At 38.3% G+C, this 26669-nt stretch overlaps 2 protein-coding genes across 3 annotated transcripts; one reads left to right on the forward strand and one right to left on the reverse strand.

Moving 5' to 3' along the window:
* Positions 1 to 104: 104 nt before the first annotated feature.
* LOC140943602 (fibroblast growth factor receptor 2-like) lies at positions 105 to 6798 on the forward strand. Of its 2 annotated transcripts, none has more exons than XM_073392713.1 (5): positions 105 to 355; positions 2137 to 2520; positions 2713 to 3036; positions 4643 to 4710; positions 5735 to 6798. In XM_073392713.1, the coding sequence occupies exons 1-4, from the start codon at positions 121 to 123 to the stop codon at positions 4666 to 4668; spliced, it is 969 nt and encodes a 322-aa protein (XP_073248814.1). In that variant the 5' UTR covers positions 105 to 120; the 3' UTR covers positions 4669 to 4710; positions 5735 to 6798. The 2 variants fall into 2 exon arrangements, with proteins under 2 accessions (XP_073248814.1, XP_073248815.1); XM_073392714.1 differs by having other exon boundaries at positions 105 to 352.
* A 6022-nt stretch (positions 6799 to 12820) lies between these two features.
* On the reverse strand, positions 12821 to 25008 carry LOC140942863 (serine palmitoyltransferase 2-like). Its single transcript, XM_073391876.1, has 11 exons — positions 24719 to 25008; positions 23001 to 23155; positions 21287 to 21432; positions 19367 to 19588; positions 18637 to 18742; positions 18021 to 18240; positions 16961 to 17087; positions 16300 to 16336; positions 15321 to 15419; positions 14607 to 14736; positions 12821 to 13386 (listed from the first exon to the last, which is right to left on the reverse strand). Exons 1-11 carry the CDS (start codon positions 24989 to 24991, stop codon positions 13309 to 13311), a joined length of 1593 nt encoding a protein of 530 aa, XP_073247977.1. The 5' UTR covers positions 24992 to 25008; the 3' UTR covers positions 12821 to 13308.
* Between the last annotated feature and the right edge of the window lie 1661 nt (positions 25009 to 26669).

Genomic DNA, 26669 nt, shown 5'->3' on the forward strand with positions numbered 1-26669 from the left:
CTTGTATTGAAAGGAAGTTTTTATTTCAGCTTAAGATCGCTTAAAATACGGGAGTGTAACTTCTTAACTCCTAAGAACTGCACAAACACGACGTCTAGCGGACTCTAGCGGCGGACAGCAATGGTACCAAAGGACTTCCTGGTGTTTATTACAGTCTACTCAGTGGTCGTTTCTCGTTCAGAACTCTTAGGTCATCCATCAACATGCCATTTTCAAATAATTCATTGTTCCTGCAAAGAAATGTACGGTGTAGATTTGATCGTGACTGTGGAAAAGTGTGTTTACGATTTGAAAGAAGGAGATACAAAATCTGTTTGCAGCAGCGAGACGGTCATGGAGAAATGTAGGAAAGGTGGTGAGCTTTCAAAATTTTTGTTTGTTGAAGGTGGGCTTTATTTTCCTCTAATTTGCCGTTTATACGGAAACCGAGGAGGCCATAGAACGTGTCCGTAATAACGGGTTGTCCGTACGAAGCATATGGACAGCTAGCTCTTTGGTCAGCAGGGCTACCAAAAAGCTCAGGGATCAATTTTTGGTCACACTCATTTTAATTAATGATTTCATGAAGGATCTGTCTGATGCCATAGATGCAGTGCTTTCAACTCTCCCGGATGGATCCTGGAGACTCCACATTTTGAACAGTTTCTCCCGGTCTCCAGATTAGAGTCTGAAATCTCCCGGATAATCGCCCAAGTTTACCATTTCTTGTAGATTCGACTTTCCGACAATGAAATTTTGCGTTGTTTGAGCTATTTTGCTGTGAATGTCAAACTTTTCCTCGCAAACTTCGGTGTATCCCATTGTAATGTAAGCAATAAAGTGATTGGTGGGAAGTAAACCAATCAGGTCAGGTTTCGCGCGTTTTTTTTTTTTGTACAAATGACGTCATGTGCAGTGCATTATGACGTCATCTATCATCCCTTCCCTATCAGTTCTTAATATTTGAAGACGTGGGGGGTTGACAGCCCTGTAGATGATTGTACCTCATTTATATATGATATACCTGGATTTTTGAAAACCGGGTTAGCAAAAATATCAACTCATTCTACTACTTGGCAATTTAAAACAACAAAACTCATTCAAAGGCCGGTTAAAAGCCTTTATATGACGCCGGGCAGTCCGTTAATGGTCCCAAACACAGGAAAAAATAACGGATTCCCATTTTTGGATATTTTAGGGTATTTAAAAATACCCAAAAAAATCCCAAATTTGGAAGAGTGAGACAAGTCCCAATCAGGGAACTTGGTTGGGAATTCCCTACTTGGGACTTGTCTCACTTTGCCAAATTTGGGATTTTTATGGGTATTCTTTAAATACCCTAAAATATCCAAAAATGGGAATCCGTTATTATTTCCTGTGAAAAAGCATTCCAACGAGTCCAAATTTAAAATGACGCAAATTTTAGAACATTTATTCAGTAAGCTGACTTCGCGAAGTTCCAAACCGGTGTCATTTCAGTCTAGAAATTTTTAACTTAAGTGAGCTGCAGCGAAAAAGTGCCTGCATGGTTAAGGCTTACATAACGACTTAACTCGTTTAACTTTTTTCCCGGTCCGATAAACAACAGGATTCCGCATGGAATAGACAACAAACTGAATGAAACATAGTGCACAAATTATCACCCTCTTATCTGCAAAAACCGGCCCATGGTGCAATGCCATTAGAGCCCGCTGAAACTAAAGCTATCCATGGTGTGGTATGGATATTTTCTGGAATTGCCCAATAAATCATGCTTTCACTGTACCACCCCTCAGTTATTGTCCAGAGTTGTTGCACATATCATTGTAGTCGAAAAAGTTCAAACAAAATGGAAAAAAAACAATGAACGAGCCCTTTGCTTTGCGACCCAATCAACCACATCTTTAAAGAAATGAACCAGCAGTGATATCTCCACTTAATCAAACAATTGTTAAAAATGGTCATGACGGGTGTATAGTGGTGTGATGAAAAGGTGTCCAGGGAATAACTTGCTAGATAGGTACAAAATACATTTTCACTCTCACAACCTTTAGTAATGAAAATGAATATAGGCTTGTACTATACTTAATTATTATTATAAGAACAGGTACCTATTTTGGATTATGTCACTTATTCCTTAATTAATCGATTGATTTTTTCCCATATCTTCCTTTTCAGATACTTTCTCTTTACAAAGGCAGAGACGTGCAGGCTTTTTAAACCTCTGTTGTAAGAATGGAACAATACTACCAACTGTTTGGCTGCCTACCAAAACAGGCCCTCCCAAAATTACAAAGACCAGTGGTAGTTCACAAATTGTTGTGAGAGATGACAGCTATGTTAAATTCCAGTGCAAGGTGGTTTCTAATCTTGCAGCTAATGTAACTTGGCTACTAAATGGTTTACCATTGACTAGACAGATGGACTTTAGGTATTCATATTTGGAATGCAGAACCGTTTTACTAATTGAAAATGTGTTAAGCACAGATGCTGGGAACTATACCTGCCTTGTTCAAAATGAGAAGGGACAAGCAATGGCATCCTCTTATTTGACTGTGAGAAGTAAGTAAAATTCAAGCATCAATGGAAAATTATCATTTGAAATATTTTGTTGTTATTTTATTTCTAATTCTGTGTGCACTGAAGCTTACCAATTAAGAGTGTATGTGTAGCAATACCTTCATGTATAAAAAAGCAAACTAGTATCAGTACACAACAATAAAATGACCAAATATTTTGTTTTGATTTTCATAGCAAAAGATAAACGCCCAATGTACATAATGGACTTTGGACTAGAGGGAAAGACAGGAATGCAGGGTGTAGCAGTTACTGGGACTTCTGTAAATTTAACCTGCAGAACTCAAAACACTGCTGTTAACAATTACTTTTTAAAGGACGGTTCTCCTAAGATAGAGGATGGAATACGTGTCACATGGTATCAAATGGGAGATTTTCAACACAACATCAAGGTTGCCAAACTTGAGATAAAAAATGTCACATTAGCAGACTCTGGAAATTACACTTGCGTGTCAGTCCTCCATGGTATAACAAAACGTAAAACATTTCCTCTTAGAATCGGTATGTATTCCTTTCAGGGATCTTTACAATTTTATACCTCTTGATTACTAATGTAAGTAATTTTTAAACAAATTAATTCTGTTCTTATTCTCTTTAGAGAAAACAACAAATTAACAATAAATTTAGTGTCACTCACATTAAATCAACAACCTGTTAGCAGTTGAGCTCAGCACATCAATGACTTGTGTATACAGTGGAACTTCCGCCTTACGGCCACCTCGGTAATACAGACACCTCCTTATTACGGCCAGTTTTTTTCAGCCCGGCAAAACGGCCTAACATTTCCTTATAACAAAAAACCCATTAATGCAGTCACCCATTAATATGGCCAACGGCCACATTTTAAAATGCTATACAGTAGAATCTCTTATAATTTCACCCCGTTAATACGGCCACTCGTTTTAAATTTAAAAATTTTAAATGCCTGTGACAAGTCAATTTTGTTGACCTAGTAATCTGAGCTTATTCTTGTCCTGTTTTTAGACTACAGTACACTTAAAATGCACTTGTGGCAATTTAATCTTTTATACTACTACAGGAGAAATTTCTGCAATATGATTGGCTTAGAGCAGTGGTATTTCAGCTTAATTTGAAATACCTACATGTGAAAATTACAACCTTTCGCGGGTAGTAGTATAAACAAATAGTAGCAGGATTTGTACGTGATAATTGGCATAAATACCACTTGTGATATTTCAAAATTGTCTCAAATTTCACTCGCCTAACGGCTCGTGAAATTACGTATAACAATTTTGAAATATCACTCGTGGTATTTATGCCAAATATCACTACAAATGATGCTATTACCTATACAAATTATACCTAAATAATACGTGAAATATTTTTGTTGATGGTGGTGTCTTTTTAGAAATGCGTTTTTTGTTGTTTTTTCTAAATTATCTTGAAACCATCTGGCCAAAACACTTACTAGTAGTTAACTTGATATACAGACTACAGGTGCACAAGCTAAAAACTATAGTGGTAAATGTACCTGCCGTCCTCTACTCTCCTCTATACTCTAACAACTGATTTCGTTTCTCAAATTTTTAACCTTAGATATATTACTTACACATGCCTTATGAATAGTGAGGAAGAGAAACCTCGCTTAATTCAAAGAAACACATTGTTGGGTCAGAGAGGTTTTAGTGACCTTTGCTTACTTGTGTCAACTTTTCCTGAGTTATGTTAATTCTCAAATGAGGAAACCATTGAGACTCTATAGATTTTTCAATTTCGCTTGAAAACTGATACCCCTCCCATCACCTTGTTATTCAACAGTGGATTTTGTGTTCGAGGCGGGGGCATACATGTACACCTGTATACCCAGGCCTGCAAGTTTTTGGTTTGTTCACTCTACCCCCAGTAATAAATTATGCGTTGTTGGGGGTGAGCTAAAAAGCTTAAGAGGTCAAAGTGCTGGTGAGGTCAGACTAGTCATGCGTGCAGTTTTCAGGATATGTGGAAATGAAAGTCAGCCAGGCCTACAAATAGTTGAAAAACTGGCTTCGCCCCTGCAAGGTATTCCCTTGTCAAGTAATGACTGTTCCTCAGGCTGCGCGTCTGACCCCCACATCTTCACATATTTGACTTTTTTTATCTTTTATAGCTCCTTATCGTCCACCCTCGATCTGAAGCCTTATCGTGGACAGCAAAGGACCGTTGCAATTTCTATGAGTAAGTCTAGGGTGATAGCAAAGAGAAAAACTTAGGGTATCACATGACTGAAGACTAGAATGAATTTTTCTGTTCATTTTTGGTTTCCGCTGTGAGTTGAGGGATATAAAGAAGGAAGAAACGCTTTACTCTTTTTTAGCTTCTATAACTCTCACGTCTTGTAGTAAATTTTTCGAAGCTTTTTACGTTCCCTAATTTACTTTGTGCCTTGAGCTGCACTGATAAGCAGGATAAGGCCTTCACAGTCCTCACAGAGCCTTCCGATTTGTTTCGGGCTGAGTGGCCCTTCTAAGAGTAAAAGACCTCAGCCGACATTGCTGTAGGGATCAAGGGGATGCACAAACCACCCCCACCACGAAAAGGTGGTCATCTCATCAAAGACCATCAAAGCCGGATGCGTTTAAACTTTAAAGCTTTTTATATATTCCTACTGTTACTTATTTTAATTTCATAACTTTTCTTATACATTGTTAGTAAATTATTATATTAGTCCTAGTTGTTTAAATTGTATCATTATTATTGTTGTTGTTATTGTTGTTTTTACTATTAAGGGGTTGCAATGGGGAGCTAGAAAATTTTCTTAATAAGCCGAAGGTTTCTTAATAGGCGGGGGTGGCTTGTAAAAATAAGGCATTTGAAACAAGAGCCCATGATCAGTCCGTACTTTCATGAAAATAATGTTTACAATAAAGTAAGCATGGTACAATTATACACAGTTTGTTGTACAGTTTTTTGGCTGTGATATGCGCATGTCTTCCGGTGACAGGAGCCCATAACATGGCTCCTTCTTCAATTCGCTTTCTTTGATTTTCACCAAAAGTAGCCGGGCTATGGTCATCTAAACATGAAACTTTTTCTTTTAGTCTCCTTAAGTGGCAAGAAAACGGGAAAATGTGGAATAGGGGATGCCTAATAAAAGAGGAAAGAACCGTTCCCCCTTTTTGCCATATTGGGGGAGGGTAAAGATCACGCCCTCATTTCGAATCAAGAGAGAATTAACCACTTTTTCTCTTTCATCTTTTAGGAAGCACTTTCATTATGAACAGACACAGCATAAAGAGGATTACCAAAGAGCAATTTATGTATTATGCCGACTTCCTTGTCTTCGTTTTCTTTTCGCGTTTTAACTTTAAAAAATAATATTAAAATACGAATTAGTAAGATTGGTAAAATTTCAGACAAAGTCTCCAAAGTTGTGTGTAACCAAAATAAACTTCTACGGGGAATCAAAATAATTATTTGTCGAATTAGTTTTAGGGGGTAAAAGTGACATAGCAGTCTCAACGTTTGCCTGTCGCTTTGTCTTTTACTCTCTGCCTCTCTATTTTTTATTTTTCTGGCAATTTACTGTGCTTCTTTAAAGGCAGAACTTGAGCCAGGAGGTTGAGCCACGACTTCAGTCGGGGCTTTTATAAATTTCTATAAGCAAAAAATAAATAAATAAAAATAATTGGTGGGTTCACACTGGACTTTTCAAGTGCACTTGAAGAGCATTTGAAGTAAATTTGAGACTAACTAGTGTGTGAACGGGTCCTTTTTCACTTGAATGATCTTTTCACTTGAATGATCTTGACTAGTCGTACTTAGAAGAGGAGCAAGAGGGGGTCTCATCACGAGTCCACAAACAACAATTTTGTGTTTCACGAGTAACTAAACAAATATTTACGTTTTCACGTTTTTAAAAAATAGAGGTCGTACAAAATGCCAAAAACGTTACGTTAGTCCCATTTTGTAAAACAGCACTTCGATTATATTTTAGCAAGTTAACTATAGTTTCAGGAACCTTATAAAAGCGCTACGTGGCTATAAAATTAATTCCCTAGGAAAGCCAGCTATTGGTGGGTCTGTGCGCACTGAAGTGTGAAGCCAAGGGCGGATTTAGGGGTGGGCCCAGTGGGCCCCGGGCCCCACCCCCTTTTGTCCAGGATTTTTTTTCTTTTGTAAACGTGTGCCAGATGGTACTTTGAGCTTGGTTAAATAAATATATTTTCTTTAATAAACATTGTTAATAAGAAAAGAATCTACTTTTTTAGTCGCAAATGACCAGAGCTCCCAGAATACATGCAGTAAATATTCATCTCAAACAAACTGGATTTGACAATTTTTCAGGGAGACAATGTTGTTGCTTTGCCGGGAGGTTGTGCTCTCGCCGCAGTCGCTTCGGCCCCTACAAGCATTATAAAGTGTTAATTACTTCTTTGACCACAACCACACCTTTGGCTTATTACATATTTCAGCATTACATGTTCAAAATGGAATCTAGGCATTTGAGAAATTTAAGCGTCCAGAATGCACTAGATTGCATCTCAGAGAAACTCAATCTCAAAAATTTTCCCGGAAGAGCATGCACCCAAAACTCTCTAGAAAAGTGCGCCGTTCGCAGTCCTGATGGGCGCTATCGCGCCCATATTGCCACTGTATACCAGGGCGGATAAAGGTTGGGCGGTGAAACGAACGCGTCCGAGAAAAAGGTGTGATTTAGTGGACTGGGATCAAATTATGAGTTGCTGATTACAATGGCTTCTCTGGTTTCTTCCAAGACTGGCCTCCTTACCAACCAAACATCGACAGTGGCAAGTAAAAGAACGGAAACTGAATATATAAATTATTTATATATTTCCATTCTTTTACTCGCCACTGTCGATGTTCTTCCAAAAGAAACGAAAAACTGTCTAAAACACGAAGCAAAACCTCATCCACGGCAAAAGTATTAAAAGACAGCAGATGGCGTTTCATAACTACATGACGTGTATTATATAAATGCGTGCAACTCGTGCAAGGTTAAATATGGTTAATTAATTGAAGTCAACATCAGGGGCGGATCCAGGATTTTTCTTAGGAGGGGGCGCACCACTAACTGACCGATGACGTAAAAAATTTTAAAAGCGAATACGAAGAAGAGGGCTTTTGACTAGGAAATAACGTAATGTAAACTGCATGCTGAGAATACATATCAAACGATAGAGCAGATTTTGTATGTCTGTCAAGCTACTGCACAGTGTTAATTAGAAAGCGGCCGCAGGTCATCCCAGGGGGGGGGTGCGCACCCCCTGCACCCTCCCCCTGGATCCGCCCCTGAACATCACGCTTCCCTTTATTGTCACAAAACATCTCATACGTCTTTCTGTTTCTTCGGAACTTCAAAATTAGTTTCCCCTCAGTTTTTGCTGTTTACTTGGTTTTGTTTTCGAAAGAAAAATGGAGAAAAAACCTTACAATTCTCTTTCAATAAACTTTGTTTACATGCAGTTACCGGATTTGCGACACAATGCGCGAATCGCCATGGCGCGTTGCACTCGAGGAGCAAAGTTTGAAGTAGTACAACGCCACCATATCAAAACATATCAAGCTAATTTTTTGTTATGTTATATAAAATTTATCACCGTTTAACATTATGTAAAAATTAAGGTTAAGAATTGTTAAGCTTTTGCTTTTTGAATGTTTTCACTATTAAAGTTTGGATTTGTTGCACAGGTGTACTTCAGTATTCTTCTCTAAACTCCTTAATATTGAGCTAAGTCCAATATTACGCACTACAGTTGGACAAGTGATAAGATAATAGAAATGTAAACAGTAGTGTAATGAAAAGATAAGGCACCTCCACGAAATCGAGTTGCGCCCCACTATTTTTCCAAGTAATTTTCTTTTACTCTCTATAAGAGTTACACTTGTCCACTAATACAGACATTTTTGCCAGTCCCAATTGCAATAGTGTTCACCTTAGACCCAGAGCGTTAGGGTAGGAGGGTATCATTTTTTAGGAAACTGGTCAGTTGGTTGAAGATTTTATCTAGACTAGGGGTTGTAGTATAATGTTTTGTTTAGGCTAGACTGTGCTAATGACCTCATTAGTTTCTGGAAAACAGGTACTCTAGGATAGGGGGGATTTGGGGAGTTTACTCTAGTATAGCGAAGCAAAATTCAGCTGAACTAGCTCTGGTGTTGGTTAAAGGTTCCAGGGTCCCAGCAACAAATCCCCACCCAGAAATTCTTAAAGTAACCCCCCCCCTTCCCCGCGATCTAAGAGAATTGACTGCAGTTTGCACAACACCACACTCAAGCCTCTGAAGACAAAATACAATGCTACTCAGTCTTATTTTATTCTACTTGCAATCAAATTAAGACCTGTTCATGTTCTTCTTCATATTATCAGTATTATGAACTAGTTTATCTTGTGTGTGTGTGTGTGCTCTAGTAGTCTTTTCAGTCCGGGGACTCAATGTTGTCCCGCAGAAAATCATCACAACAAGCACATTCTATGATTTAATTTTACAGGGGAATCTTTGTGGGGATTTAAAGCGAAATTTCTCCATACTTAGGATTCATTCTGTTTCTATGCAATACAGCCTTTAGATTTGTACCGCAGTGAAGCAGAATTTGTTGTTTTTTCTTTTAAGACTGTCACACGATATCATTCAAATGCAATTTTCTAGTAGAACTTTAAAAATAATCAGAACCTTCTTGAGTCGATTTTCGAAAATCCTAGGAGAGGTAGGAAAGCAAGAAATTTTACAACAAATGTTCCGAAAATTCTAGTCTCAAATCGTCTTCCGAACAGATATTTTTCCGAAAATTGTCGTTGGGTGCCCCTGTAAAATGTGACCTTCAACCTGTAACACTCGATTGGCCATGTTGACACTACATAAAGATAAAAGACGAAAAAACACCTTAACTTATAAGACTAACTATAAAATATCACCTAAGTATTGTCTGTATGTCGCATAGAAATATGCCAAATATCAAATCTGATTATAGATTGCAGCGATCTAAAGATATAAAGCAATAAATCCGAACCTACCTCCAGCTAGACGGCGCCATTTTTCTTGCCCCGACAGCAAATCGAAATGCGAACTAGTTCCAGTCCTACTCCGCACCACAGCTGAACTAGAGAGCGCGCGCGCGCGCGTATGAGCGCTGCGCCCTGACATTCAACTCCAAAACAATTTGTCAACGTTTGACGAATTAAAAGAGATGGAACAAGCGCGATAAAGTTTGAGGCAGCGCGAATTCACTTTTGTAGTGACGCTTTCTTAGCCGTCGCCGTCGTTGTTGCTTGCGCTCCCTCTGGATGAGCTATTTTGAAAAAATAGCCTGCATAGCATGGCGGTTTTGGTTGGGCGCGCTAAGTAATGAAGGCGGGCGAGGGCAGAGAAACCTCGAGGAGATTGGGGCGGGTTCGCCGCTCGTGCGCCCGGCTCGACAAAACCGCCATGCTACGCAGGCTATTGAAAAAATAGCTCATATGTCAGTGGTTTGGGTGTATGTATCTTTGTGGCTTTGTAGCTTTGTATGTTCGGATGTTTGTTGCAGGGGTCAATAAGGTTGAAGGTACTATGAGTTGACGCGTAAGAACCAATGAGATTTTGGCATCTAACCGTTAATGATATTGCTTAAGGTCAAACAAGGGCACCTAGAGACCGCCATCTTGATTCTTCACAATTTTTACGTCTTTTATTTCGGCTTAAGGTGTTTAGAAGCATAACATTGAAATATCTTCATTATTCAAAGGCTGAGTACAGTGATGCAGCTGTTTGAGGGGTGCATATTTTAGTGTGGCTGCTGCTTCAAGAGATTTGACCTAATTCCGCTATCGCGAACGATACAACGCACATGTCATAATGTATGAGTTCTGTTTCACCTGCTTCAAGGTAGAGTGTAAAAGGTCATATATTTTTCGACGTTCCTCCAATGAAACAATAATTGAAATTTAGATATGGACTTTAATTCTGGAGTATGCGGCCTATAAATTGTGGTTTTAGAAGTTTGAAAGGCAAGGCGAGTATTGTTAATCCAGAAACAAGCTTTTTTCTCTCGGTTACAAAATTCAACAGACCTTTTTCGTACCAGGAAGAACAAAACAAAAAGAACACAAAAGAAAACCGGTCAGAGTGGGTACTCTCAGGGCTTTAAGAACCCAGGAAAAGAGGTTGGCAAGAAATATAACCACATTCCCATTGCCTTTTTCACGTTTGGAAGGAGAACGGTTAGGTTGCGAGCAAGCTCCACGGGGTGCTCTGGCTGAGGTGCGGGATAAGGAGGGAGAGGTTTAGGGTAAGGATTAGATTTTCCTTTTCCCGCCACGCCGCCAGAGCACCACGGAGAGCTTGCTCGCAGGCAAGAGAATGGTGAATTAGAAAGCCTTCTTCGTCCTTCCGCACTCCTCACCCTTTCTTTCTTTCCCCTTTTCCGGAAACACACGCAGAAAAACAATTAAAAAATAACATGGCCAACGCATAATATGAATTTCACATTATATTTGCTATCACACAAGTGAATGATTATCATTAAGTGGTATATCGCACTATAATTACAAATAAAACCATCATCGGCCTGGGTCACCCTTGATGCACGACGTTAACGACGAAAAAATTCCAAACTCACTATTATTTAACACCTTCTATTCTTTGTAATGCACCTGTGGAGTGGCCAGTTCCACAGGAAACCGTTGAGTGATAAGATCCCCCCCGCCCGGGGAGCACTCCCTATAATGGCCTACACGGAGAGGCTCCGACCGAAAGGCGTCCCTTTTTCGGCTACAGGTCAATAATACGTATATTTAAAGGGAAACATTTTTTTAACGGAAGGTTTACGAAAGGGGTACCTTTTCTGTCAAAAATGGTATATAAAAGCCGTAAGGGGTTGGACCTTAAGGCGGAGCCTCAAGGTATAACACTTTGCTTATTCCCCCTCCCCCCCCCCCCCCCCCTTCCCCCCAGGAATTTCTGTTGCAATTATAAAACAAAGACTTACACTGTATTCCCCTTTAAATGACAACAATGTCTTATCTGTTATACTTTAAATAGGAAAGAAATGACGTGGCAAAGGTAACTGCCTATTCATTACCAACTGGGGAGCTGTTTACATAAAGGAAGGAAGATCCTAGCACCAAGAAGATCCAAGAAGGCGGAAAACTTTTCGTTGGGATTACATACAAAAATTTCGGTTCGTATGGAGAAGGAATTGCAGATTAAAGATCACCCACCGAACTACTCGCCGCCATTTTTGTTCTGTTTGTCCTTAGTACTAGGATCTTCCTAGCGAAAGCAGTTTCCATGGTGCTAGGATTTTCCTAGTACTGGGATCTTCCTACCTCTCGGCTAGGAAGACCTTAGTACTAAGAGGAACCTAGCGCTAGGGACAAGCACAACTTTTTGCGTGTAAAGTGTGTACAGAAAACATGTGGCGCTAGGATGATACGTCTTCTAGGATCTTCCTGGTGCTAGGATCTTGCTCCCTTCACGTACATTGTAAACAGCCCATAAAAATGTTCTATTCCCATTATTTATACCTTACTTCCTGTCTATTCCTATAAAAAACTAACTTGTAAATATACAGTCTTGCTGTTTAAATAAGTAATCCTACAATCAACGTTGTGAAAAACGTTATCAAATGAAATGAAGAGCATTCGGTAAAATTGATTTGGTTTATAAAAATGAAAAACAAGTTAACAAAATTTTTTTACCTGAGAAGTGTACCTTTTTACAACAATTAAATCCACGATATTTGCCCAGATATGTTTATCCTAATTTAATACATTTTTAATTTTAAAACTAGGTTCTGAAGCAAGGTCATTTGATAAAATAATATTTGACTTTTAACTCTGACAAATTGTAATGTTCGTTATTGAAACTATAATTATTGCTTACAGATATTATTTGGAAAAAAGAAGAGTCTTTCAAATAAGCAAGAGAGGGTATCATTTTCACAGTGAAAATAAATACAAAATTAAAGGATGTTAAGAATCTTTCGAGATTGTGCTTGATCAAAGAAAGTGTTACTGATCAGAGCTGTTTGAGATCCGGTTTAGAATGCAATGTCCAATAATGTGTTATAGTATAACCAGGTGAAAGGGCTCGGTGTTTTAAGCTTAGTGCAATCACCAAATGACATGACACAAAAGATTGAAAAAAACATCGACCAATCATCTATACCACATCATACTGTCTAACCAACAGTGGTTTCTGCAACAACAAGAAACTCCCACTGGTGTAGCCTGCCTGGCTGCTGATTTTGTTGGGAAAGGAGGTTGCGAGGGAGCAGTAAGTTTCCACCCCATTCTCTTTGTGGCTTTCCCACTTGCTCGTACTCCCCAGTTGCCTTTCACCATCAAACCCAGTGGCTATACATGCTATACAACTACTGGTGTTTCTTGTTTACAGTGTGGGCATGCCTGGATGAAGTTCCTTGCTCACAACAAAAAAGCAACTGACACCTAGTTCAGACCAACTATGCATAGATACAGTATTTTCATCCTTTTTGAAAAAAAAAAGTAAGTAAGACTTCAGGCGCTTGCCAAAAGCAAGAACTGGCCTGCCTGTTGGACCAGCTTTTTTGAAAATAAAATTGGTTATTTTTGAAAGTTTTTGCTTGATACATTTCTACCTTTTATACAATTTAAGGAATGGGCATTCCTTTTAATTGTGTGCAAGGTAGAAATAGTATGGTAAATTCTGCTTAACAGTGGAATAATTATCTTTATGACAGGATTGGTCTAGCCATCCATTTCTGACTAATGGTAAGAACCCTTACATTTACATCATCTGTGTAACTGTTGCTGCTCACTGCACACTAGCTTTTGACTGTGAGTACAGCTGGAAGTCACGCTTTCAGGTTTTTAGTTTGCTTGGAGTACTTTAGCTGAAGAATATCTCCAACTTCATCAATGGCTTCAAGGGCCTAAAATGTAAGAGGAAAAAATGTTAAATTTAAATGAGGATATGACCACCACAGTTTTTTGTAAAAAATCGCAATTTGAGCAATAAAATTATTTCAAATTTAGGCCGAAAAAGAATTAATTTCAGGGTTTCAAAGGGATTCGAATCCATGGCCTCTGCACAAATTAGTGCTTCAGTGCTCTGCCACCTGAACTATGAAGACCCATACAAGTACACGTATGTACATTGGGAGAAAGGTAATTATGTTGTTTATTTCATTTAAATACATGAAAGTATGGTCCATGTAATTGACCATAGAATGAAGATGATGTGAACTGCCACAATATAATATATATATTAAGCAAACATTTTAGCTTCTCCACACCAGGGTTCATACAAAAAATTACAACCCTTTTTTAAGCACTTTCCAAGGACCACATTCAATTTTCAAGGACCAGCTACCTGGAAATTAATTTCACAGATTGTACAAAAATGCATATTCCCAGTCCATTCTAACAGGACTTTAAAGGTTTGACCTATTTGCTCCACCAACTTCTCTGCATTTTTCAGTTCACTTGTCTTAAATTGATAGTTAATTTTAGCAAAAAACAAAAAAAGGCTTTATGTAAGTCACCTTTAACTTCTCTGAGCTATGATTTACATTCTGTTAGTCGACAACCAAAAAGGTTTTAAAACACTTTCCAGGCCACCACCTTCAAGGTTGAAGAAGATTCAAGGACTTTTCAAGGACTTGCACAGAAATTTAAGGAATTTTCGAGGAAAAATGGAATTCAAGGACTTTTCAGGGACTTCCCCTAAAATTCAAGGAATTTTTAAGACTGTGAAACCTGCAAACTATCACGGCTGTCACTAAGATTTCAAGTTGTAGAGTACAGCAGTTTAGTAGGTGGGAAACTGCTGAGCTACAAAGTTCTTTATGTTTTACAGTATTTTCCTTTTGTTTCCTCCCATAGTAGCCAGGGGAAATCCCAGGCCCGTGGCCCTTTGTCACTATGGTGTAACCATTCACATAATAAACCCTCCCTGGTAATACTTTTGCATCAATAATGTTCAAATTCCGATATTCACTTTCACACAATAAAATTCAAAACTTTTCTTGCTTTTGATTTTGGTCATTCAAGGGAGTAAAACAAGTCAACTGATGACAGTAAATGTATAAATTAAAAAAGTTACAGTCGATTTTGTTTTTGCTATAAGGTACAGTGTATTGTTTTTACTTGCCTTGTCCAGCTGTTCACGGGTGTGCGATGCTGACATGCAGAACCGGGTACGAGACTCAATCAAAGGAGTGGCAGGAAAGCCAACAACAACAACAGCAACATTCCTCTTTAACATTTCACGGCCAAAGGCACTAAACAACAAACAGAACAGGGACATGAGAACAATCAAACACTGTAATTGGGCTCAGTGGGCTCAAATAGAATGTTATAACAACTTCAGCAAAGCATGTTACACTCCAATCAATCAAAAATGATATTCATGACATGATGATTTAAATACTTGTACATCAGACAATAATCAGTGCCCTTGTTAACAAGACAGTCCTGAATAATTCACTAGCTGTTAACTTTTTCAAGCAATATGCTGGATAAAACTTATCAGAAGACATTTGTTTAATTAACACCACTCACATCACATGATTTCAAATCCTATTCAGAAAATTAATATTACTGGTAATGCTAAAAAATTTGATATGCTTCCTTTGTAGGTCATACCATCGCTTAGTCACTTTATTTCTAAAAAGACTAATATAATTCTCCCTGACCTATTTTCTCAAAAATAGCTCAAATCACATCTGAAAAATCCTACATAATTATTTTTTGCACTCTAGCATAATGACTTACATCATTTTGACCAATTCAACAAGCACTCTAGCACAAGGCTTGCCTATAATAACAAACTACTGTCAAAATCTAACTACATGTAAACACTTACGCAATTTTGGCAGGCATATAAAGAAGAAGAGGGATGACTGGTGAGGCATCATGACCATAAACAATAAATCCCATTTTCTTGAGTCTTTGTCTGAAGTATCTACAAAGGAACAACATGAGGTGTACACAAAGAATTAAAAGACTCCTTTTTACTGATACCAGGGTCGACTCATGAATAAACTAATCTCAGGGTGCAAAGAAAGTCAGTTTTACAGCCTGCAATTTGGGCAAGCTGTAGCTAACATGTACAAAGTCATTTCAACTAGCCCCACAACCCTTTTTGATTAGCAGGATTGATTACAATCCTTCTGTAATTTGAATTTCCCCGAAAAACAGCACTTGCCCAAAGTTAAGAACAAAACTCACTAGCCCTATAGCAAAATCCACTAGCCCCGGGCTACTGGACACGCACGCTGTAATCTTAACAGACTACATTGTATTATGGGATGCCAACTGGGTAAACCAGCATGTACATTGTAACAGTATGAAGTTCCCAGCTTGTGTAACCACTTGTGTTGTTCTCAAAAGGTTAAGATGCAGAGAAAAGGCTTTCTTTTGTGTCACATTTTATGCCAAATTTGTCTAAAGAGCATTTGAAGGCAGCAATGACTGTTGGTCTCCTGAAAAACAGGGCATACATGTAAATTTAGACTTATTTTTACCTTTACTTTCCATGACTAGGGAGCCTAGACTTTGAATCCTCTTAATTATTAATTTGCACTTCCTTGCCAGTTAATCATTTTGAATTTTACTTTATTTGTCGAAATAAATCAATGAACCAAACTGACAGATGCCCATGCCCTCATTTTTGGACAAAATTATTCACACAAACAAACATTGTGTGAATAATTTTGTCCAAAAATGAGGGCGTTTGTGGAAATACATATACCCATGCCCCTTGTACATCCCATGATAGCCTTTTGTTAATTATGCCTGTCAAATTGGCAAAAAGGTCTACATGTGATTTTTCTCTTTCTTACTTGCTGTTTTCGGCCAAAGCAGTCAGTCTCTTCTTTCCTGTGAGAGAAGGAATAAAAATGTTGAGTTACCAGGCTTCTAACATTTCTCCTCATAACATCACTGCTTAATCAGACATAAAAAGTCACGAGAGAAAAGGAAATGACCAGCAAGGGGATGAAAAGGTCTGTAATGTTAAACAAGTTTTGCTCATCAGCATTGCAGGTCTTTTTGTTTGGGTGTGTGAATTTGTCTTCTCATGTAACCATCAAGGAATCTGGGCAAATCAAAGGGGGCTACTTCTACACCTCCCAATTTTCCTCAGGGGATAAAATAAAAAATCACGAGCATGGCAATACAAGAGTAAAGCAGATTTTGCCTTCCCAAAAATTACACCACTAACCACGTTGGGAATGACCGGAATATTTAGGACCAGCTTTGAAGGTGGTCCACTTTGACCGGTCCAGTTATCTTGGTCAGTCAGACTGAAATGACCTGTTCCATTTGACAAAATTATTGTCCCCAGTACCGCTCTTTTGTATCCTACTTACAAGAACAATAACCAAAGGCGTGGTGGCTTGGGTCAGGTCTGTGTAACTGGAATGTACTGTTCCACTGGGCACGTGGAATTTCCCAAATTTCAAACCAGAATTTTTGTTGAATAGACAGTGCCCTATAACTAACCTTTATCAGTGCCATCTTCACCCATAATCATCTTCATAGACGAAATAATTTGCATGGCAACAGGTGGTGACATGGATGAAGCATATGCAGCACTGTGGGAACAACCTCTGATATGGTCAATTATCTCCTGTAAAATGAAACCAGTGTTAACCTATTGTTAGTTAAAGGGTACAAATAATATTTTACTAATCACACAACAATAATGGGAAATGCAACTTGGCAGCCTTGGGAAACATCCATGCCCTCCATACATGTACCTCTCTCATCAACGACTGGACATTTGAAGGTGTACTCCCAATAAAAATATATACATGTACTTTGAATTTTACGTGGTAGAATATATACAAAAAAGTAGTCATAGAATGTCAAGACCATCTAGAAGTGTTTTATGCCAGCGGGATGTTAAATTTGAAGAGTGAAAGGAACAATCTCAAGCACTTTGTGGACTTCTATTCCTGATGTTAAAACATTGGCTAAATATCAAGTTTGAGCATGGTTTAGTAACATGTAGGTGTCAAAGGTGTCAAGGACTGTTAAAACTGCTGATGACAAACCAGTACAATGGAGGTGGATCCACATGAGCTGAAACAAATGGCTCAGGGGTGAATGGGTTAATAATAATATTAATGCATTCACCCCTGACCAGGTGGCCTTTGGTAGAATAATTGTACCTCTCTCTAACCTCTCTCTAACAAACACTACGGCACAGTAGCAACAGCCACTTCAGTCCGTCCCAACTCCCAAAATAACTTCTCCACAATGGCCATTACAAGATCCACAATGCAAAAGCTAATGTGCCAATATTATTATATCCTACTTTGCATGCTTTGTTTTGTTGACAATTTTTTTTGTTTTTTGAGCTGAAGATTTGGTTTCTGTTTCATTGACATTCTTTGATTGTGTTACATGTTTTTGAAAATAAAAATGTCCTACCCTTTCTCTCAAAACTGGTCTACCTTTCCATCAAGGTCACTACTAACCTTTACAACAGCCAATTACCTCTATCCCCCAAGTGGCCATTGTAAAGAGAGTTAAACTGCACTCTTACATGTAAACTCACCTTTGTTGCTGCAATGTACCCTCCTGCTGCACCAAAACTCTTGGTAAATGTACCCATCATGATGTCGACATCATTAGGGTCCACTCCAAAGTAATCAGTCACGCCTCTTCCACGAGGACCCATGGCACCAATACTGTGGGCCTCATCCAGGAAAAGGTATGCTTTGTATTTCTTTTTAAGGGCAATGACTTCTGGGAGTCTTACAATAGAGCCCTCCATACTAAAAAAAAATAAAAGAAAACAAAGAATTGTCGCCTACTTTAAGGAGGTTAACCCTTACAAATTTTCCAGACTGGTATTGAAATATTTTGAATGAATAATAAAATATAAATATTATCATTTGTAATTGGATTTGGTTTTACATTTATACATACATTTAGTGATATCTACAGATCATACGAAAGCCGAATGTAATAATAATTGCTAAATATTATTTTCTACATCAATGGCAATGTGATAGTGTTTTCCAAAAATCACCGACCGAGTTGTCTCCATTACTATCACTAAGCTTGTACACTGTAGGGTCAAAAGAGCTTGTTTGAGATTTTTCATATTTTAGTCCTTAAAAATGTGTGGTCAAAAATGCATATATATGGCTTCACCAATCTTAGCTCACCTGTATACACCCTCAACAATGATAAGTATTTTCCTCCACGGTCTGTGGGTGCGAGGTTGCCCCTGGACAACTGACTCGCGGAGAATATCCTCCAAACTCTTCATATCTAAAGGCGGTTACAAAATAAATTATAAGAAATCTTACTGAGCAATTGACAAAGAAAATCCTGTGTAACACACATACATAGACATACATGAACTTTATTTTCACAAATTCTTGGGTTAAGCAGAAAGGCTAATACATATTTCTACACAACATAAAAGAAATTAAAAAATGAAACATGTTTAAATTACAAGTACATTTATACCTAATATGATCTTGAAAGGAGACTGTCTTCATATGACATTTAAAACTACATGTACAGCTGTAGTTACAGAACATTAATATTTTGCTTCTAATGTAATCTGAAGTGACAGAGAGAAGAAGTATGATGTCATATTGCCGACATTGCAAACTTTCTGGATCTCAATAATCTTTCTTGACAGAGACGGCCATTTGCATTGTTGAACGATGGAAGAAAAGTATGGGGTATCGTTTTGTTTCTGAGTGTAATCAAGCACAGGAATTAAGTCACCGATGTCAATTTTTTGTTTTTTTCTGTCATATTTGCAGGACCATGCATTGTTGAGATCCAGAAATTTTGCTACCATTGACATGTGATGTAATGACATCTCCTCTCTATACCGTGGGCACCCAACTACTAATGAAAGATAACTGGAAGAATTCTTACCATTATGTTTGAAGACCTTAATTTTTGCTCCTGACAATCTAGCTCCCAATACAAGTGACGCATGGTTCAGCTCATCACTGACTATCAGGTCTCCTTTACCTACCAGGGTTGGTATGTTAGTTGAGTTGGTAGCAAAGCCCATACCAAACGTCATGGCAGCCGGTTTGCCAATAAACCGTGCAACAAGATGTTCTAACTCATCATGCAGGTTTTCCAGAGTACCTGCAGGGGAGAGAAACAGATCATAATTTGACCTGTAACATCTACATTAAAGGCATCTGGGGAAACACTACATGAACAAACAGCATCCAAACAGTGCACCAAGCTCAATTTTTTTCAAAGTCTACCTAAAAGTATAAAATGGTCACCTGACATAAAATATTGGTCGCCATTAAAAAAAAGCCAGATTTCATTTTACACGAAGGGTTATACCGCTGACCAAATTCATTACCAGTACTTCATTTTTCATGTGTTTTGCATGAAGCTGTTCAAAGTACATCAATGATCTTCAGGTAAGCTTCTCAAGTATATTTCTGAACAGTTTCCTTCTGTAGAACTGATTCACATTTTTGCCAAGTTTCAGTGGCTTTTTTTGCAGCAAATGGATCTCCAGCAGCAAAAAGAGCATTCAAATTTCTCAAAATGTCGTCTACCTCGCACATCATTGTAAACTCCACTGAATGATGAAATAAAAGAAAGGTTTACTTTTCCTTTTGTGTTGCAACTATTAATTTTAGACACATGCAAACCCATTTAGTGCAGTACCATGTCAGGCACAAATTTTTTGTCTGATCTCAATGGCAGCTACTAAAACCAGTCAAATATACAATAATGCAGTTTCCAGCTTGGCTTTAATTAATACTCGAGTATTGTACACGATGAAAGCATGAAACTCTGATTATTTTTCTTAATTTGCAAAGCCTGGATGACACCTGAAAGAACAGATGCATTTTTCCAACTTGTTTTTCACCAAAGCAAGTGCAAAGAATACTTTTTCTCATGGGAAATCAGTTTTTGCATCATACTTATTTGTCAAAAAAATTTTCATCCACATGATTTTACTACAGCCCTTGATTCTCATTATTCTTTAACCTTGCTTGAAGTTTAAAGAGCTGTTTCAACAAGATACCTTCATTCTTGTGTCATCTGACCCAGTTCCCACTTGCCTCATCAAAATGGCTGCCTAACTATCATGCCTACATTGCAATCAAATTTGGATGCCCCACAGTTCACACTGGGACAACCAGGGTGAAAAGAAATATATTGTCTTGAATACCGAGCATAAATAATATTTCTTGCAAATGTTCACCTAAATTTAACTTTAGAGAGACCATTACACTAACTGATAAACTAATGTTGTACACCTTGAAACATGACTACCAAAAAAAAAGGTCACCAAATTGACGACTTTTGCTGAAGTTTAGTCACCAATATCTTTTTTCACTCGCCATGGCAACTGAAATGGTTGCAGCGTGGTGCACTGGCAAAGAAAGCTGTGTCTAGTAGCCCAAGGCTAGTGGATTTTGCAATCGGACTGGTCAATTCTGTTCTTAAAACCTTTGAAAAGCTGTTTACTATTCGTTTGTCAGCCATTAGTCTATCCAATCAATGGAAAAGAACAAGTGCTCGAACGAAACAACTATTAAAGAAGATAAATTACCCAGAAGCCACATTCCCAGAAATTAACAGTTGATCAATAGGGCAACTAGAACCTGAGACTAAGTTGCCCCCAAAAAACTTTTAGTTGCCCTGGGAACGTGGGCAACCCTTTAATGTCAAGCTCTGCATAATCTGGTGATGACAATCTGCAAACCACAAATTTAATTCTTATCATAGATAATTGAACCTTTTCGCCTTCATAGGGACCATAATAGCTTCATAGGAAAAGTGTACAAGTTTGAATACTGTATGAGTCTTTACCATACTCATGTCGTGGGCTACATCCTCCCACGCCATATTGTTTTACTGCCTCCTCTGCAGCCTCTGCACATGATCCAACATTCTCCGCAAACCCAAGGTAGTTGTATGAACCAAGGTTGAGAGCCTTTGTACTTTGTCCAGTTTGCCTTGAAAAGGAGGCAAACATATGTAAGTGATATAATGATCATTCTTTTTTCAAAGCATGAAAGCCAGTAAAAGAACAACTTAACAAAGAGTTGCCTGCTATACCTGACTAGGTTTATTTGTGTCAAAACATGGAAGCTAACAGGATCACACTGGCAAGCAAGTAACAATAGCTGATCTAAATTGAAGCTTAGACCATCCAGTGCATATTTTACAGGTCAAAATTACATTCACGTTGAAATTTTTAACCTAGGTTGACTCTCAATTTCCTTTGTCTCCTAGCCCTAATGCATCAGTCAATTCCACCTGCGCCCAGCCCCCCTAACCCCCCCAACCCCCCACCCCCGCCCCCACTTGACCCCCGGGCATTGACATTTTTTTGCCTTGGATGACAAATTACCGGGGGTGGGGACGAAAAAAGACGGCAAATGCCCCGTCCTCCATCAACACTGCAACATTTTTCATTGTTCCCACAGTCGCATAGCACCATTTTTAAGCATTTTAATGTTCGATTTTTTTGTTTCAATGAACGTCTTCCTTTGTAATAGTGCTAGGATTCTAACAACGCGCTAGGATTCTAACAATGACATGCACCAGTTTATGGTTTTAGTGTTGATATAAAATTATTGACATTAAAATTAATAGAGTGCTGTAAAGTTATATGTTATGAACAGTTTTATAAATATGAAAGGATGTTCTGGCTGGGCGCAGGTGGAATTGACTAATGCATAATTATTCATGAATTGGGACTAGGAGACAAACGAAATCGAGAATCAACCTATAGCTGTAGGTTAAAAAATTTTAACCTGAATAATAATTTTGACTTGAAAAAATATTCCCTAGAGCAGGATAACTAATGCATACAGACTAGTACATCATGCTTTTGTCTACAGTTTACAGAGTTCTTCTTTGGAATACAGCTGTACATTGTAAATTGTGGTTCAGTTTATACTCATTATCATAAAGAAATAAGCATACACAAAAACAAAGTCTGAACCAAATGACAATGTAAATCAGATCAAACCAAGGATAAAATTCAGACCCAAATATTTATTGAACAATTACGCTGCAAAATAATAAAGGAACTGTGCAGTACATCAGCTCCAACTTACGGAACAAGAAAAAAAGGCAAAAAATAGTATTCAAATTCTTCAAGTAACCAAGCAACTACAATATCCCTACATCAAAACAGCTACTGCTTTGATTAGAATTACAAAAGACATTAATACTACAACTCTGGTCAAAACTCTTGGGACACTAACGCAATAGCTCGTCAAATTGAGGCATCTTCCCTCCCCCCATTTCCCCTGGTGCAGTATTGAGGTCATGGTTTCAAGTTTTAATTTAACACAATCAACACTGCTTGGGGGAGAGGGGGACAGCAGAAATAGCTCCTTATGAAAACATCCCCAAGCATTCTTAAGAGGTAGAATATGAGTTAACTTAGCAAAGTACATCTTTGTACCTAATTTCCTCAAGTGTCCCGAGATGTTTTGACCAAGGCTGTAGTTCGACTTGTTCCTACAGGACAACAAGTCAAAAAAATTTTTATCCAGTTAAATTCTGTTACCTGAATGACCATCCATAATCATCTGAAGCTCTATCAAGAATCTTGATAGTGTCACCTGGAACACTACAAATTGGCCTGTTCCAACAGTCTCGTATTCTAGTGTACAGATTTCTGGTGTAGAAGCTTTCAAAATCTGCATACAGGGGGACAAAGCCCTGAAAATTATAATAATAAAAAATCCATGTTACATAATATCATTATAATTTATATAATGTTACATAACATCATTATAATAATGTTACATAATATCTTTGCAAATGAGTCTCCAGTGGCTAATACACAGTTAATGCCTTAGGGCAGCTTGAACTTTTAACAGCATCTTCTCCACTGTGGTTCTTTTATAAAAAGAATTTTTCACTAGTATCAGAGTTAAACTCAAGCCAAAATTCAAATGTTCTTCAAGCTCTGAATTCTGCTGCCTAAATAAAGTGTGAATTTATTGTAGACGGGTTTTCACCTCATTATACAAGATTCTCAAGGTGTTGACAATAAAAGGAAATGAGGCTAAAAATTAAAATGCATGGATTCTTCTGAGTGACCCCCACAGCCCCCCCCCCCCCACCCCCGAAAAAAGAAAATCGTAAGCTTGCGTCTTTGGTGTCACACTCTTCCTGAATGCATCCCTGTACTGGTGTAGGAAAACAAGACCGTAAACAACAATAGAAATTAGTTTGTGGCTCTAAGGTTTGCTCATGTTCTCTGAACTTTATTGTCAATTGAACTACCAAAGCACACACATCTTTTGTTAATCCCACTATAAGTATCCAAAATTTGCTTAGTTTTGTATAAAACTGTACAGTACTTTCTTCAGCTAGGCCATCACATAAAATAATTGATTATTTTACATAGAATTCCTAAAGATTAAATCTGTGTTGTTTTCTTATCGGGGTATCTGCAAGTATTTTGTAACCTCAACTTTACCTCATGTATGTTTCAGCACTGTATCCAAAAGTTTTGCCCATCAGAGAAAAGTATCTGAACATTGAATGTCCATATTTTTTTGAAAAACTGATGTATTCTAGAAAGAGTTCTGAGAGGGTTCCCCTTATCCTCCATATCCAAGGTACACATAATAATGATTTACACTACTATGAAATAAAACAATCTCTTTTTTAAATAAAACTTCTTGTATTGGAGTTATGTAATTGTATAAATTTCACAGGGTGACTTAGATGTGACAGTGTATGCTAAAAATTCATATCAGAGAGTATTTTCACTTGAATAGTGTAAGGATAAAAAACGTCATTTTATATATCCTTCAAGATGATAGCTAAAAACGAAAATTGCCAAAAATTAAAATGAAGTCAAATAGTAAACAGCACATAACAAATGAAACATTGCATTCTTTGTCGATGACGACACACTCGGGTACACACTCGTCCCCGACAGTGCTTAAATGCATCAAAACATTACGAAACTGCTTGTACAGTGTACGTGATGCGGGCCTCGTGTTTGTGGAAAACTAACGCAAACCCCAATTACACAAACAAATTTGTCCGGTGTACACTCTCAATATAAAGGTCTTTAGTTCAAGTATAGTAAAGAAAGCTTCAACCTTTAACAATAGCTTTTGGTTGACGCCTACAATCGATCGAGTCGTATCACATCAATTTTACGCTAGCGGACAGCTGACTGCAAACAACTCGTGCGATCTTGCAGAATTTCACTTCATCTGGAAATTCGATTTTAAAAAAAGAACCAAAAAACCCGTAACGTACCTTATTTCCGTGTTCCTTGGGCGCTTTTGATTTCTCAAGCCCGTATTTTCGAAGAAAGTCACGCAGGTAACCGAAGAGGATCAAGAAGAAGTACGACAGATAGGTCAACACTGCTACTTGGAACGGAGTATCTTCAAATTCCTCCACAAAAGAATCTTTGAATTCCTTTAGTTTTTCCTTTTCGTGCGCTGCAAACCCGTTCTTTTTGGCAGAAAAGCCATTTTTGTAGGATTTTTGCCCTACAGGGCTTGTCTTGTACGCTCCAGCGACCATCTTGAATGTGTCGAATGGTTCTGTTCCTTGCAAATCGTTCCCAGCGTTCTCTCCTTCCCCTTCCCCCGAATACCCTGCGAGCAGAGGCCCTTCGATCTTCCTAGATGAGTCGGGAAGAGGAAGGGACCTCTGCCAGCCGCCTCGACTTTCCCTGTTGAGCATGCGCTAAATTAAATGTAACCGAGCCTTGCTCGGCCTCGCTTCCATGAACAATTAAATATTAATTTTTGACACAGCTGCTTTCCCGCGAGGTTCTTGCACGGTAATCGCGGCAAATAATATAGTAGAACAGTTCGTTCAAAAAAAAAGGTTTAGTGATCGAGTTAAATCCAGGCGATTCCAGCATGGAATTGTCAGGAATTCCTGGTTCTCCAAAGACGCCCGTGAAAAAGGTTACGTCCAAAACCCGTGTTGCAAGAAAAGATTTGGCGTGCTTGATATGCGGGATGTCGCTAGTTGGGGAACGATGCACATTTAACGTGGAAAATCAACCTGGTCTTCGTGCTAAGTTACAGAGCATCTTGGAAGAAAGTATCGACGTTACTGTTCAGTCAAGTCGTGTCTGTAGACCCTGTGGACGCCAAACGGAATCGTTAGAAAAAAGGTACAATGTGGTGATGCAACAAATCAGGGAGTTTCGCGCGAAATATTCTTCGTGTTGTCGCAAGATGGTAAGCGTAAAGCGACTCACAAAGTCAAGCCCCTCGCCCAAAGCACACAAAAAAATTCGCTCAGGCCGATTATCGCTTTTTTCGTCAAATTGTAATGAACAGGAGGAAGACTTGTCGAATTTCTTTCAACCATTACCGGAAACTGTGGAAAGCTGCAACTCTTCTCAGCCGATGGAAGTGGTGGATCCGATAAAGCCGCTGGAGCAATCGTCTGCTAAAGAAGACGCTATCAAAAATACATCCGATAAAGTACCAGTGCAGGTTAGGAATTTTTTTTGAAACAATTTTGTTTCCCCTTTGAAAGTTAGAATTGCAGAGATTTTATGGTTTTGACCTTTAATCCGAAGGCCCTCCATTTGTAAACAATAGTTGGCATGCTAACTCGCTTGAATTGTGGTTATAGCGCCATAGTTTGTTTGTTTCTCGGACTTTCAAATCATTTTATGATAGTTTATGATAGTTTGAAAGGGGATTTTGTTTTCTTATATTAGTTTATTGCATTGCTAGTATTGTAATTTTATTTTCTTGGTATCAGTTATTTGAATATTAATTTAATAATTAAATTAATCTCTTATTTAGTTCTCTATTTATTTCTACTTTTTAGGTTGTTCTTTCCTATCCCTCTGGGCAGCAAAAGAAAAATGTGGAGGGTGAAGTTGCGAATGTTGTCAAATATTTAGCTCTGGGCCTATTTGGTACTGCATGCAAAGCAATGACGCACGCCCCAGAGCTGTCTAGAAGTATCAAGGAGCTTCTGATAAAAGAAATGGACAATGAGCTTGAAGAACTGTGCAAAAAGCGTAAGAATAGTATTTTGCGTCAAACAAAAGCTGAGGGTCTTGTAGCTTTTCGGATGGAAAAGTTGGTTCACGAAATTGAGAAAGAAATTCCCCTCCTCAACCAACTTCTTGAAAGCTTATGCTGCTCAAAAAGCAGTAAAAGAGCTTCAGGGACCTCCACAGTTGATCAAAATGTCAAGGCAACCATTGCAGCTACCATTCTCCGTG

Source organism: Porites lutea, chromosome 7, assembly GCF_958299795.1.
Source record: "Porites lutea chromosome 7, jaPorLute2.1, whole genome shotgun sequence".
Taxonomy (NCBI): Eukaryota; Metazoa; Cnidaria; class Anthozoa; order Scleractinia; family Poritidae; genus Porites; species Porites lutea.